At 46.4% G+C, this 15,803-nt stretch overlaps 1 protein-coding gene across 7 annotated transcripts in view; it reads right to left on the minus strand.

The window, feature by feature from the left end:
• Positions 1-1,037: 1,037 nt before the first annotated feature.
• The window catches only part of BOK (BCL2 family apoptosis regulator BOK), a 37,749-nt gene continuing 22,983 nt past the window's right edge, over positions 1,038-15,803 (minus strand). For 6 of the 7 annotated variants that reach the window (XM_074592373.1, XM_074592376.1, XM_074592372.1 and 3 more), the window contains 2 exons: positions 9,291-9,454; positions 1,038-4,323 (listed from right to left, as the gene is read on the minus strand). In XM_074592373.1, the coding sequence (XP_074448474.1) occupies positions 4,198-4,323; positions 9,291-9,454 (290 nt within the window). In that variant the 3' untranslated portion in view covers positions 1,038-4,197. The remainder of the gene's footprint in view (positions 4,324-9,290; positions 9,455-15,803) is intronic. The other variant, XM_074592379.1, reaches the window with a different exon arrangement.

The raw sequence follows: 15,803 nt of genomic DNA on the forward strand, positions 1-15,803 counted from the left end.
TGGTTAAAGCAATGTCAGGTCTAGGACACGATAAGCATTGCTCAAATGCCCGTCATTGAAATACCTAACCTGAGACAGCTTTTCTGCTCCTTACCTTTTTGGTAAAGCAAATATTTCCATTGACTGAATGTAGGTCTATTACAGAGAAACAGAGAATGAAGACAGCGCCGGGGCGGGGGGAAGGGGGAAGATCATTCTTACTGGAGCAAGTTCTGTGAACAAAGGAGCGTTGAAGCTCAGGTCCCTGCAGGCTCAACTCTCTGACCTTGACATTCCCTGCCGTAACAACACACAGGCCACTCTCTTCTGCAAAATACTCCACATCCACTAAAATACTTAAGATCCCATTTCCCCATCTCCAACCCTTTCTCCCTCCTCCCTAGGCTTCTCCCTCCTCCCTAGGCATTTCCCACCCCTCAACCCAGCCCCCACTGCAGCAGCCTCACCTTCTCCCTATGCCCCCAGCCTGTTCTGGTGTGACAGCAAGGGAGGAGGCAGCAAAAGCTTGGTTGGATTTTACACGTGCCGAGTGACTGCTGCCTAATGGGGTGAACCAGCAGCCACGCTTCCGAGTGCTAAAAGGTCTGTCCCCTGCCCCGGTGATGACTGCTGCCCTTTAGCAAAAGGGGATGAAATTGGGCAGTGACTCAAAGGTGACTGGGGACAGGGAGCAACCCCCAAGACAGTTTGTGCATAGGTAAGTCTCACTTAGAGCATTCAGTGTGAACAAAAGAAAAAAAGGCAACTTTCACTGTAAGCAATTTTCTCAAGCAGATAATTGGAAACACTGAGGCAAAAAAAAAAAAAAAAAACAAAAACAAAAGCAAAACTAAACCAAACAAAAAAAAAACCACCACCACCACCAACCCAAAACCGTGAGACAGCTAGTTTGAGGGTTTTCAGTTTTTGACGCTGGAGGAGAAAAAACAGACAGGCTTTCAAGATGAAGCAGCATAATAGTACTAACCTTGGTACTTACGTTCTTGGTTTTCTTTAACAGCTAAATAAGTTAGACACACTCCTAGGACCTTCACCAATCATATAAAAGGAAAATGTTTATTGGATATATTGGTGATTGGATATTGGTGATAAACAACCCTGATGTCTCCCATCAGGTAGGACTAGACGAAAGTGAAGAAGGGAACAGAAAAATCACAGAACCGTTGAGATTGTAAAGGATCTCTGGAAGTACTCCGAAATGCCTAAATATTACAACTAAAACGGAATGCAACACAAATACTTGGCTGAATCAGGCTCAAGACTGTTGCTTCCCAAATGCACAGCGGTGCACACAATTCTGTTTGCTGTTTATTTTGGTAGCAAGGCTGGTGCCAATGTGGTTATTGCAGAAGGAGAGAGAAGGGTAAAAGTATGATCCTGGTTTAAGACTAAGGGCAAGACAAGCAGCACACTGTTCAGCTCAGGTACGTACATTGCGGGGACTAGCAAATCCAACAAGAAAGACAAAAGCCAGAAAGTCTGAAACCTATTTGTGGGGAGTTCCACCACCTTCTCATTATCAGCAATTTCCAGACTGAGTCTTTGTCTGCCTGCCCTTCCCACCCACACACATTCCTTTCCAGCAATGCTGCTTTATTTGGCTTATCATTATCTTTTTGTTAAACCCACTTAATTGGTGCATTTAACTCTTTACGTTCCTCAACAGTCCCTCAGACATCATTTGTTTACTGAAAAAGCAGTCATAGCCAGAAGTACTACATTTCAAAACAGTATCTAAATTGAGAAAGGTCTTGACAGTCCCAGTAGAGACTCCATTAACTCACACACACTTCATAAAACACTAGGCACGATAAGGCAAGCTGGACTTTATGAGCTGCGAAACTGTCCAAGTCAAAGCCTGCACACAACCAGGTTATTTCCAGAAATCCAAAGTCCACTTTTCCACAAGCTCCTTTAAGACAATGAAGCTGCATCCCCCTGCAATGAACTATAAGGCTTTTACTGCATCTATTGCAGATCAGAGGGGATCCCCTCTGTGCTGCTCAAAACAGGATTACTTTAGTTCACCACGTACACTACACCTGGTCTAAGTTTCCATAGTCAGAGCTATCAGGAATCTAAGGGAGAAAATCCTAAGTGGAAGAGGTGCCAGCAAAACCCTTAATGCTGATATAGTTATGTCAGGAAGAAAAAAAAATATACATATTCTTTTGGCAATTTGGTTGTATTTGGGGAACTGCTGCAAGCTTTACGCACACAAAAATGCACCAACCTCGGGCACCATCAGCTGCATCCACACTGGGAACTTTGACGGTATAATCCCCCCAACTTTTAATAGCGTAGCTGAAGTCTGCCTAGACACTGTCAGAGACAGCATGCAGCTTCGATACGGAAGGGGAGGCTTTTTCCTCCTCAGTTTTTGTTGGGGGATTAGGGATGGAGGGGGGTGATGGTGGTGGCGTGTCTTTAACGGTTTTTCTCCACAAGAATGACTTTACTACTGAAAAAGTACCAGTAGACCGAGCTGGTAAAGCACCCTTCACTGTGGGTGTAGTACTACGGGCAAAGCTGGGCCCGGTGCCGTATGTCAGGGCATCAGCAGAAGTGCAAAAGGCTGGACGAGTCAAAAGCAGGACTATGCAAGGGTATAACCACCTACATATCCTCTGCCAATGGTTCTGTTGGTCAGAGCACAGCATTACTAACTGCCAGCAGAAACCTGTCGCACAGATATAACTGAAAAGTAAAGGCTTTGCTTTATTCTCAAACCCATTTGTAACTTCTGGATGGAAACAGTAAAGCCCCTCTAAAGACAGGGTATGGGAGGGAAATCAAAAAACCCCAAACAAACAGCAAAAACTCCTATAATGCCACATGTACCTAACCCACAACAGCGTTTTCCTGCGATGCCATGCTCTTGGGAGGAAGGACCGAGCAGGGTGTCTTCCACGAGGCTTTGGCAGAGAGGAGGCTCCACAGCCTTCCCCCAAGTACGGCAGCGAGGCCCCGCTTCTGTCTACGAAAACAGCATGTTTCTGACATGGTAACAACATGGGTTAAATTCCTAGCATGAAGCGGGCAAGTTGTAGTTTTAACACATTAACATGTCCTGCCATGGGAAAAGCTGAAGTATTTTTAGCATGGCCTGAGTGTTTGTCTCTCCTCTGTTCTGGCCTTTTTTGGAATTTGTAACTCTGGAAACAAATACAATACCCTTTGCAATAATGAAACACCACCTATTTTCTTTTATTGTTTACCACAAAGAAGACTGCGAGTTGTACTTCCAAAGACATTAAAAGAGAAGCTTAAATCAGCTACATTTGACACAGCCTTCCCCCTTCAAAACACCAGACCGTTCATTTGTTTCCCTAATTCCTGCCCATGCCCCCCAGCCTTTCCTACTGACATGCTTAGCTCTGACGAAATCTCAGTGGAGAAAGCATTTTTCATTATGAAATTCAATCCCGAGTCATTGCTTGAAGGCGTTGCCCCTCGCTCTCCTGTTTGAAATGGCATGTGATGTGAGCGCAGTAAGAGAGATCAACAAAATACACATGCAAACTGCCTCACATGCAGCTGCCCTCTAGTCCTGCCCTGCACACAGCCACGCAGTCTGATTTCCAAGCTATGTCGGGGAGAAGCATCTGACAACAGTATGGGGTTTTTTATCACGTTAAAAACCCACAGCTGCATTATCCCCTCCACCATGCTGTGAGCAAGTCAGAGTTCGGTATAAAGAAGGAGATGGAGTTTAAGTAGAAATTTAACAACAAGAATCGATGCAAGGCGAGTCTAAGGACTGAAAGGAGAATAACATGGAGCGAAGGAAGGACTCTCCCCCTCTCCTATTTTCTATCCCATTACAAATAATATCCCCTTCCTCCTCCCCTCTGCCTGGCACCAGCATAAGCATGCAACACAGCCATAAGGGACAGATGTCTGACAGTCCACGCTGCACACGGCTGCAATCAGCGTGCCCAGGGACTGGCAATGGCCAGGCCAAACACCCAAGTCACCCAGGGACACAGGACTCTTGGAAGGTGTAATGGTGAGAGAGGCTTCTGTGGCTGCAAAAGGAGACTGTGGTTGGTCATCTGCTCCCAGCTGGAGGGAGAGGAAAACAAGCTGTTTGGTTGTCCCAGTTCTTCTCTTCCTCCTCTTCAGAGATTGCCATTACCACTGCTTCTGGAGCCGGGGAGGAGATGCGGTAGGGGGGCTGCGCTTGGTGACTCAGATTCATCTCTCAGGCAGCAGGACGAAGAAGATAGCCTTGAGGAAGTGACCAAAGCTGCAGGCAGCAGCCACGAGCCAGTGGGAGCGAAGGCTGGGGTCAGTATTCACCACGCATTTTGTGATGTCTGCCTAATGAGGAGGGAACAGAGATCATCAGAGAGAGATGCCCAGAACTACATCAGCCACCGCTGCAGGCTCTCCTGGCCCCACAACCCACGGCACCATGCCACCACTGCTGCAGCACCACTTTGCCACACTGTCCACAGCCACAAATGCTTGCTCTGACACTTCCACACACTGCAAGTTATTAAACCAGGTTTAAGAACTCTGCAAAATACACTTCCTTCATGCGGCATCAACAAGGTGAAGTATCTCCCTTTTCAGCCGCCCCTGGGGAAAGAAATGCCACAGGAAGATTGTCAAGCATTTTCAATTCTGAATAGCTAAATAAAAGAAACTTTCTTCCCCTTTTCAAAAGGGCTAGGAAGCCTTGGCAATATCAGCATTCTCATCCTTTTCTGTAAAGCAAGATGCTTCCCAGAGGTTGTCCTGTTTAATATCAACTCAAATTGCTTGCACTTTTTCTCTTGCTTTAATGTTTTATTTGGAACTCATTCAAGCAAGCCAACCCCCAATTTAAGTCTAAAGCAATGCAAGCTTTGTTTGTGGAAATATGTATGCTGGCAGAGATGCCTCCCAGACGCGTGGGCCTGATTTAAAGATCGCTTGGGCAGCTGGTTTCAAGTATTAACAAGAACAGAAGCTGGCCCGCAATGAATAAAAAATAACAACAATCCAGCAAATTCATGAAGACAGGATCTCAGCTGGCATTGGGAGGAGAAGGTGGAAAATATCTGGAGGGTAAAGTGAACAGGACAGAGGTACATAGAAAATTGCATCTTCTGGTGGGGGAAACAAATTCAAATTCTGCCAGCAATATAATTGAGTTTGTGGTTAATCTTCAGCCTAGCACAAGGAGATATGGACTGTAGTTCTGTAACAGAGGGAGCAATGTTAGCACGTCAATTTGATGTGGCTTTCAGAAACAGCTTTTGGGTGGCAAATGTGAACAAGACACCGGTCACAAGGAGGGCACATATTCATCAGCCTCAAAAGTGTTTTTTCAATAAGCTTAGCTCAGCGGTACTCCAAGTTTGCCTTCTGACACAAGTGTCTCATTAACCAAGCAGAGGGAAGTCAGACTATCAATCCCTAGATGTTCCTCCCAGAAAACAGGACACAAGAGCTGCTGAATACTCCAATAAACTTTTCCAGTATTTCCGTCTGTGTTTGAGACACGGGGGAGCCTCGCCTGACTAACCTTGGTAATAATTAGAAAAAAACAAAAGGGGGACTGAAGGGACAAAGCCCTGTGTCCGATTAGTGAGTACAGCCACGCTAACCAACTCCATCATCATCTACAGACCAAAGGTCTGTCAACAGCAGCTTCAACAGCCTCCCACACATTTCCAGCGGTTCCTCCCTCACAAGGAAGTCTGAAAGGCTGGCATGCTGAATCACCCCTGAATCTCTGGGGAGCATTAGGAGACAGTGAGCCCATGAATAACTCGCAAGTAGAGATTGCAGGACGAATGAATACAGGTACTCAAGGGTGGGAAGAAACAGGATGAGAGGAGGAAGCTGAATAAGCACGTGGAGTGCTCCTGAGGCTGAACACCAAGGTGTGGAAATGCTGCTGCCTATAGCTACAACAGCACAAGCAAACACAGCAAGCAGCCAAGGTAGCACGTAACAGAAGATGCTGCAACACAGTACCGGTGGTTATAGGTACTTTATCTGTATTGTGGAGGAAAGTAAAATGGGTCTGCCTAAATGCTTTCAGTGATGGCTTAGAAAACTTGCCCTTTTTGCATTTTTAGAGAGTCCTGTCCAATTTTAGGGACCAGCACATCCCTAAAACACAGATGTGTCAAGCTGGTTTTTTTAATCAAGAGAAGTCATGCAGGTACCTGGCCGAACATGTATTCAGATGTTAGGGTAGCTGATCAGTAACAAAGTAAGCTCTGAAGGACTTTAGAGCCTCATGTAAACTAGTACAAGGCCAAATATGCATGACAGGTTGATTATAGCTGCAGAGGGTTAACATGAGAAAGTGTGAACTCCTTAAAGCTGTGCTATGCCCTACCAAAGACAATGACCTCACTGTGGCTAATCAAGAGGACCTGCAGTCAGAAGCACTTACAAATTTGTGTGGTGCTTGCTTAGATAAACAAAATTGCTCAGCTGTTTAACAACTGCCTTAGCTATTGTTATCCAAATAAAGCATACCTGATAAGGCACTATAATTGAAAATTTCAAAGCTACTTAATAAAACAGGTTTTTGAGTCTTGTGAGGCACTGATAAACTGTTGCAATGGCAGTTTGATCTTCACCCGTTAATTATTCAAACAAGTTCAAGTTGCATGCTCTTCTCTGTAGCAAATGTGTGTAACAGCTGCCAAATAAAATAAATAATCTTTCTGTTCTACTGTAAAGCCACTATTGAGCCTGCAAAGTCTGCCCAGGGAGAAATGATGCCTCAAAAGGTTAAACATTTCTTGTTTCTCCTAAGAGGTTTGTTTTAGGTTGGGCTTTGGGGAGTAGGGTTTTTTTCCACCTACAGAAGCAGTATGGGAACCTACTACTGAGTGAAGACTTTCAAATCCCTTTCCAAGGTCTCCACGGTGGCTTTTCTGAAACAGCTTGGAGCACACTGGTTCCTCTTGGCAGCCTCAACCCAAGCCGATGCGTAAGAGATGGGGGCCATGTGCACAGGGGAAACAAGAACTCCATGCCAAGACAAACTAACAACCAGCTAGGTCAAGCAGTAGATGAAAGGGTCCCCACTACAGAGCTGTTTCATCTGGCCCGTTAGTGAACAAGGCTGGGAAATTTCATGCTGCAGTGCCTAGGTGAAGAGAAAGAACATGCAGGGAAGCACAGCACAGGATGGCAAGAAGATTAGCAGCCTTTCCCCAGACTGAAGGAACCCACTAATTTATAGAGGGAAAAGATCTCAGTGTTGCAGCCCAGAATTGCTCATAAGGGTACTGGAGATAGGCTGTAATAAGCACAACCCAGCAGCTTGTACAGTCATTTTGTTTGATCGGGGGCAGTGAGATTGGCTTCCCTTTCTTAGGGTCAGACCCCAAGAGCAAGCAGCACAGGTTCAGCAACTCCAAGAGAAATGCACTGGCCATCCAAAGAGGGGTGATCAGCAGAAGGAGCTAGCAGTGGACAGGACTTATCTCCTCAGCTGCAAAGAACCAGTTCTCGTCAGGGGAGGGGGTTTTCGGCTTGTTTGCCATGCAACAAACTTTCCAAAAATATCCATTTGGAACTATCAAAACACCCTGTTTTCAACTCTAATAATGTAACTCAAAAATTAAAACAAGATGCTAACTTATCAGAACATGCATGTTTTACCAAAACAAAGAAAAAAATTAGTTGGAGACTAGGAGGAGGCACATTCCTATGCAACATTTCAGTTTTAATGAAACTGGATTTTTTCCAAAGCAAAAAATGTTTTAGAAAATACAATTCAACTAGGTCTACAGGTACCCAGTTAAAGTAAGACTCAAATGATACTGAGGCAGGGATTTCACAAGCAGGGACAGTGCTACTTAATCGGTCACTTTCCTAGGAATCCTCTTCACCTACCTACTTGTTCGGATGCAAAATGAAACAGCTCAGGGCATTCAGATCAAAGGTTACTTTTCAGCCCAACCAGAGAGTTCCGTGACTCAGTTGGCCTCAAGGTCACACAGTTTTAGACAGGGCAGGGATGATTTAAAGTGGCAACGACACTTAGTAAACGCAAGGGTTCCAAAATTGGAACAATGCTACTTTTCCAGTTGCCCTCCATCAAAAAGGTGCCTTCACTCCTGGAGAAACCAGGTGACTGAATCCGTTACAGGCACACTTGGGAAGTCTCAGCACAGAGGAGCAATGCTCAATTTGGAGAAAGTCATCCACCTCTCTCTGGGTCTGCATGGCGTGGGGAGCCTGAGCATTTCCTGATGCTCAGGAATAAATATCGCCTCTTGGAAAGGGGGGACTTTGCCACCATGGCTCAGTCTGAAAAGAGTGCATGCCTTGGTAACAGGACGTCCCACGAGTTCAGTGGTGTCATATGGCAATATTTAGCTACAGGCAGTACACCAAAGTGCTTTCGGCTGTAGCACTCCAAGGAGTGTCTATAGCCCTGCCAGACAGGCACAGAGACATCAGCCAGCTGCCAACCACTAACATAGCCAGCCAGTCATCTCAGTCTCCTGGGGAGGTCACTAGAAAGGTGTCTGGCTATTCCACAGCACCAAAGCTCTTACTGTGAACCATCCTCCACAGGAACATTGTATTTTCCATTGGTATAGAAAGAACCAAAGAAATCAGATGCTTAAAGCCATACAATATGGACCCACACTCCAACACAGAGCAGCCTTACCCACAGTTTCAGAGCAGGCCAGTGACACAGCCACGAGCCCTCCCTCACCACTGATGGGCGTTATAGGTGGCCTTCAAAGCTAAGTGCGCTACAATTTGAGCTACATCAGAAGAAATTATTCATAGAGCATCATCAGGGTCAGGTCAGGGAATGGCACAAACTACCAGGTTTTAATATCTCTCTAAAATTCCTTACGGTGGCAAGTCATGTTAATATACTAAGCTTTGACTTGGGGAACTGTGGGGCAGGTGAAAGGGGAATTGGCAGTTTCTAGAAAAACAGCTGCCCAAGAGATAATGACCTCTATTTATAGTCTCCTGCTATGAATGGCTGGCAGATCCAAAGCTGTTCAGGTCAGGAACAGAAGAGGCCCTGGTGGATTAGGATTCAATTAGTCTGGAACAGCTAGGCAGGAAGCTGAGGACCAGAAGAGCTGATGTTGTCAAGGACAGGACCACGAGGCAGTAACAGAACCATATGGGGTCTAGCACAGGTCTAAGTAGGATGGTGGCAGCCACAGGGCTGTGGAAGAGAATCTCATTCAATATTTTTCTGCATAAATTCTGCAGTGGGGGCACTCTCACTTTCATTAAATGCGGTATTTTCTTCTCTGCGTGTGTGGAAGCAGGCTTGATCAGACAGCATCTCTTACCCAGCCTCCTCTCCTTTTCAGCCACGTCACCAAGGTCTTGCGGACAAACTCTCCCAGGCAGTCTACGATGGTGTGAACCATGGCTGGCTGTGCATGCCGCACACAGTCCACTGCCAGTCCAGCTGCCACAGCATAAAGAGACACCACCTTGCCCCACGTTATGCCTATGAAAAGAAGAAAGGTCATTCAGATTTACACACGCACACATAGCTCAGCCATGAATAATCAAAGGAAACAGCTCTCCTTCGTTACATGTGCCCACACTGCCTGTGTGCAGCTGTGAGCTCAGGTGCAGCCACAGTTCTGCGTGCTCTTCATCATGGGGGAAAGGAAACACTAGGGGACAAGGACAGGGGAAAACTCTCCACCTGGAGAAGCAGAATTAAATGATCTGATCTGAGCATGCTTTGACCCCCTCTCAGCGCTGGGTGCACAGCTTTGGAGAAAGCAGCCCAAAGGCCTCATCAAAATAGGGAAGACAGGCACCACCATGGTTTATACCTCCATTAGCTCTCAGTCATGCACGTGCTGCACAGCAGGCAACTGAATTCAAAGAGTTTGAGCAACCTGGGGGTTTTGTTGCCAGCACAACACTTAAACACCCTTAAGATAAAGCATTCCTGTTTTTTTCTAGATCAGAGGAGACTTCCAATGTGACACACAAAGCATGCATGAGATAAGCATCTTCAGCCAGTTCTACCAGGACACAGGAGCAAAAAAGGGAGGCAAAGCTACAGGGCTAAGAGGGTTGGCATCCTCCTTGCTGTAAGTACGCCCCAGTCTTCATGCAGCTTCAAGAGTTTTGTCACTCTGCCCTCAATACTTAACATTGCATATCCTATCCCACCGAAGGCGGGACACTGTCAGTCAGTTATCTAATCTCCCAGAAAACAGCCTTCCTGCTAGGCTGGCCTGCCAGCAGCGAATGCTCCATGGAGGCTGTCCCAGCAGCAGTCATCTTCCTGTTAGTGGTAGCGATAAGTGCTCGAGCTCAGTTCTGGCTACCAGCCAACCTCCCTGGGTCTCCCCCGCACTTTGCCAACACCACTGGGCATAAATCCTCCATGCTTAAACATTGCAGCCAGCAGTCCCTCATCAGGCTTTTATCATGACCAGTGACCTGGAAATGCAACCCTTCTGCACCCATGCAGAAGAACTACTGCAGCACAATGGCAGGTGGATTTCCTTTGGGTCTGCTAGGAAGCTGAATTCCCCCCCTTACTTTATTATCTGGAATAGGGGTATTTGACAAGCGTACTGTGAAATATTTTACAGTGTTAGGTCTCTACGGAATCTGTCCAAGGTCTCTCCCAAACGTAGCCAGAAGCCAGGTGAAGTTTCAGTATTTAAAAACCACAAAAACCCATTCTTGCTGGGTTGCAACAAGAAAGAAAACAGGTGAGAGGAAGGAAAGATTTGTTCAGCCACTAGATCTAAGGACCAGAAGGGGTTAAACACAGGATCAGAAAACTGGATGTGCTCAGCAATCTATCAGCTAAGAAAGTAAATCCTTAAATACAACTTAAATGCATTTAAGTGAAGAGTCTCCCTCTTTCCTTCATCACACTCCCCAGTCGCCAGGCACCCTGACCCATCTCTCCGGGATGGAGCTCCAGACTCCTCATGCCTGCTCACACCACTGCAGAGCTCCCCATATTCCTTTACAATATATACAGGTTTCAGAGGATTTCCACAATCCTTCCACTTAGTGCCTCAAAAGGGACAATAATGCTAACACTTTTAAGAATTACTTTTTTTTTTTTAAATAAAAAAACCCTGAACCCTAAACTTTAGAGAAACTGTTCAAATGTCAGCCACAAAATGGCTTGTTAGACTGAAGAAAATCCATTCAGTTTTCAAGAAAAGCCATTTTTCACTCATGACTGATATAAGATCAAGATCTACACATGATCCTTTTATGAGCCTCTGTAGCAACGGTAAGAGCAGTAGCTCAGAGTCTCCTATCATACTCTGTCCTTCACCAGCACTACCTCCAAGATCAGAGGAAGTTATTAATATAGCTAAATTGGTTATTACTCTTCTTCTGATTTTATTTTCTGAGTGGGCCCTGTGGTGTCCCTTCCCCAGAGCTGTCACTCAGGAAGTTCACCCCCTGTGTGGTATTCACACTATTTATCTGTCTTTCTCACATTGCATGTCACCATGACAGCCAGCAGAACGAGCCAGGAAAAGGCTATGAAACCACATGAGAAAACACTAGACAGAGGGCTTCTCCTGGCAAGAAAGAGGTTGTCCTGCTGCAGGTTGACACCTCCCCACCTAATGAAAGAGGCTTTAAGGGGTTACCTCTTGCCAACCACAATCTCCTGGACCAGAGCCTCAGCTGGCTTATACTCAGCTTTAGTGTAAGTCAGTTTTTACAGTTCTCCATCCCTGCAGAAGTGTGGCTTGAGTTACATGAACCAAAGTTACCCAAAATTCCAGGGAAGAGTTCACTGGCTCATTCCCAAGCTTTTACTGACAGCACTCTTTCTTAAGTATCTGAAGCAATTCCATTAGCTTTGAGATATTTACATGTCAGTAACAAAGACTAAAAGGGGGCTGAGGCCACCCTGGTAAAGAAAGATGGCTGCAGTCTTGATTAACTTTGTTTTAAACCCAAGTTTCTCTTTCCAACAGAAAAAAAGTCTGTCCACAGCCTACGAAAGATAAAAGCTCAATAGACCTATGATTTCCCTAATACACAGGAAAGCAGTTTGGTCTACAGATGTGTCAGTTCAGGGCTCTCCTCCCAGGGAGGATGAAGAGCCCTTCAGCTCTGGCTTCTTTGCCAACATTGCTATGTAGTGGTGCTTCCTGCAGGACTTGCACGAAGTGAATGCTTCCCCTGCACTCTCTCTTTCACACGGACGGCAGAAAGAGGACAAGCTGTTGGCTGATGCTTATCATGGTGATCAACATGAAGGGCTCAGCGGTCACTTCCCATTATCCTCCTCTTTACAGAGCATGCCTGTAAGGGACAAACCAATTGTTCAGTCTGCTTTTCCTGCTACCAGCATAGCTGGGCCATGGGGGTGGGAGAGGAGGAAATCCCCTCCTGATTTCTCTGCATGGAAACTTCTATAGCCGCTGCTGGAGGCAGAAGATGGAGACAGCAGTCTGGGCTCCTCACTGAGACAGCAGGGCACAGCTTATGCTCTTTTTCACACAAGATGTTGTAGGGGAGACCTGAAGCAAGGGAAGACCAGACACCTCTAGCAGCAGCTCGAGATCAAAGCTGGGCCATGCCTGTGGCTGGCCCCGCTGCCCCAGGAGGGCTCCAGCAGCCACCGAGCCACAGGCAGGGCAGTGGAACAGGCCACAGTAGCCCTCATCTGCATTTTTCCAGGACACCAGCTCCATTAACTTTTCTCTCTCAAGGGTTCCCTTGACAGGGGCAGAGGAGCACAATCTACTGGGAGGGCAGTGCCTCTGGCCCCTGTGATGTCCAGACTAGGGTGACACTAGCTTGATGCATCCCTTGGCATAAACTGGATTTGCATCTGGCCAGTGCACACGAGCAGAGACTACATATTGTCTTGCTCCAAATTCCTCTAAAGGTCTGGCTGCCATCCACATTGGACGAGACTGGCACTCATCACCAAGAGAGATAATCTATTCATAGCTTCCCACTGTGTGGACTAGCATCTACAGGAGCTAACGACAAGAAGGAATGGAAAACTGGTCCAGAAAGGAGTGACCAAAACAGAGAAAGCTCTGGAGCTTCTGCTCACAGAGATGGAACAAAAGGACACAGAAAGAGTGAAAAGCTGCTTAGAAGGCATTTTAAAAAATACGAAATACAAGTTGCAGACTCAAGGCCAGTCATGGAGCTGAAGGTATGTAAACACTGGCCAGCCCAGGGGAAAATGAATTAGCAGGAGAGGACCGCTCTTGAAAGTGTTCCCACTGCATATCAGCTTGCCTGCCCCAGGGGAGGGCTCAAGAAGCCACGAGACACAACTGCGCAGAGTCTCAGAGCACCACGCTATCCAAGGTTACTCAAATAAACTTCCCTCTGCTCCACTCAGCATCAAAGCCCAACTCGCAAATCAGACCTAAGAGAAACACGATCAAGTGCTACATTTCAACACTGGGAAATGCTGGGAGAATACAGCCAGACACAATATGCTTTCCTCTGGTGGAGAGAAAGAAGCCAAGAAGGATGTGCATAAGGCAGGAAGCTCAACTCATAAGGCCAAAGGGATGAGGAAGCAGTGGGAGGCATTTCTAACAGCATTTGCTCCTCCAGGGGAAAGTATTTGCTCCTGAGAACCCATTTACCCTGCAGGCCTGTTGTACAGGGTTCACTTCAGCCCAAGTACTCTTGATTAAAAACTGACGAGCACCCAAACCAATACAAAACCATGATGAAAGCTTTCAGAGAGCCCTCATGCCTAGCAGCTCTTACCAACTGGAAGAAACCATTTTCTTTAGGAAAGGAAAATGCATCTCCTTTTTCTACTTCTGTTTTTCCACCAAGTGGCTCCGTCCTTCTGGGATTTATTTAAACAGCTAATGTAAATACCAGCTCAGCCAGGCCCCAATCCAAAGCCTGTTAAAGTCAGTTGAAAGTCTCCTGCTGGCTGCAGAGCAGCTTTGGACCACACACCGGAACTAGTGGTATTGTCACAGAGGTGATACCGCTGCAGATCCTTCAACATCCAAAGCAGGTCAGGGCTCTGCTGTGCCAGTGTCCATACAGATGGGCTCTACTCAGCCTGAACTAATAGGTTGTATGGAAACAGGGAATCAAAATACAGCTTGAGTCTTACCATGCTCTGTGACCTGCTCACCTTCTGCCTATATTCTCAGCTGTTAATCTTGTTGTAATTGGGATTCAAGCTGTCCTTGCTACACCAGAGAAAAGCCAAACCTGAGATAACTAGAATAGAGAATGCTGTAAAGTCAAATATGGCACAACGTACCCCTGCAGTGAGACCAACAAGAATAACAGATGTCCTCAGTCTTGCCTTCTTAAGAGGTCCACCTAGGGCTTGTGCTTAGTCAAGACTTGTAGACAGTGCGGACCGGAAGGAAGCACAGCCAGAGCCACACTGAAAAGACTCAAAACCAGACCAGAGAGAGGAAGAATGCCACGTAAAAGATTACGGAGAAAAACTCTCCAGCAAGATAGGGTCAAAATCCCTCGCTCCCTTGCTGGAAAGGTATTGCAAGTGACTAATGGAGCTCCCCAGACTGTCTAGGTAACTGCCATGTCAGACTATCTGTTTTCTTAATAAACTGGACAGTGAAAAACAGGCCGAGATGCTTTAGTTGTTGATAATTGGCACAAAAACTCAGACTGAACTTGAGTCTCTGGTTTCCTTTGCTCAGTAAGAGACTCTTTCCTCTGAAATATGAAAAAAATTAGGAATGAATGTCTGGCTGCCACAGCCAACTCTGATTTGCTGGATTTAGCATTAAATGCCAAGTCTTGAGACTGCAGTTGGGATCCAGGAATGTTAAAAATCAGCAAACTCCTCCCCCTCTACACTCAGCAGCATTGTAGCAAGAGAAATGACAATAACGAACTGATAAAACCAATTGAATACACAACCCTAGCTTCACGCTCACGGGTTATCTTGTTAGTTCCTCTGATGCAGAAATGAGAAAGAAGGAAAAACGGAGCATACAGAGCACCAGGAAGGTTTGAACCCACCCCCCGTGCAGCCGGCCAACTGCCAGCCATTTATGCAGCACGGTGTCCCCAGACGAGGGGCAGCACTAGCAACACAGCCTGAGCCTGGGCTTCTACTATGTTCCCAAAGCTTCTAGCATTGCTAGCCTCAAAGGGCTGAGTCCAGATCCCATTCTTATTATCCTGAAAATCCCCAGTTTAGAACCAAGAGTTACAATTTCTAGCTTTACTTTCAACAAAAGCATTTTAAGTCATCCACACTTTTCGCTTGACTCCTGAGCTAAGAAGTTGAAGAACACCAAAAATTGCAATTCTCAATCATAGAATCGTCCAGGTTGGAAGGGAACTTCATCAAGTTCAACCATTAACCTAACACTGCCAAAACCACCACCGAATCATGTCCCTCAGCACCACGTCTCCTGGCTTTTAAGTACCTCCAGGGATGGCGACACCATTACTTCTCCGGACAGCCTGTTCCAATGCTTAATAACCCTTTCAGTGAATAAATTTTTCCTAATATCCAGTCTAAACCTCCCCTGGTGCAACTTGAGGCCATTTCCTCTTGTCCTATCGCCTGTTACATGGGAGAAGAGACAGACCCTCCTGGCTACACCCTCCTTTCAGGGAGTCGTAGAGAGGGAGAAGGTCTCCCCTCAGCCGCCTCTTCTCCAGGCTAAACAACCCCAGCTCCCTCAGATGCTCCTCACAAGACTTGTGCTCCAGACCCCTCACCAGCTCCGTTGCCCTTCTCTGGACACGCTCCAGCACCTCAATGCCTTTCTTGTCATGAGGGGCCCAAAACTGAACACAGCACTTGAGGTGGGGCCTCACAAGTGCCAAGTAGGGGGACAATCACTGCCCCAGTCCCGCTG

This window comes from Larus michahellis, chromosome 6 (genome assembly GCF_964199755.1).
Source record: "Larus michahellis chromosome 6, bLarMic1.1, whole genome shotgun sequence".
Taxonomy (NCBI): Eukaryota; Metazoa; Chordata; class Aves; order Charadriiformes; family Laridae; genus Larus; species Larus michahellis.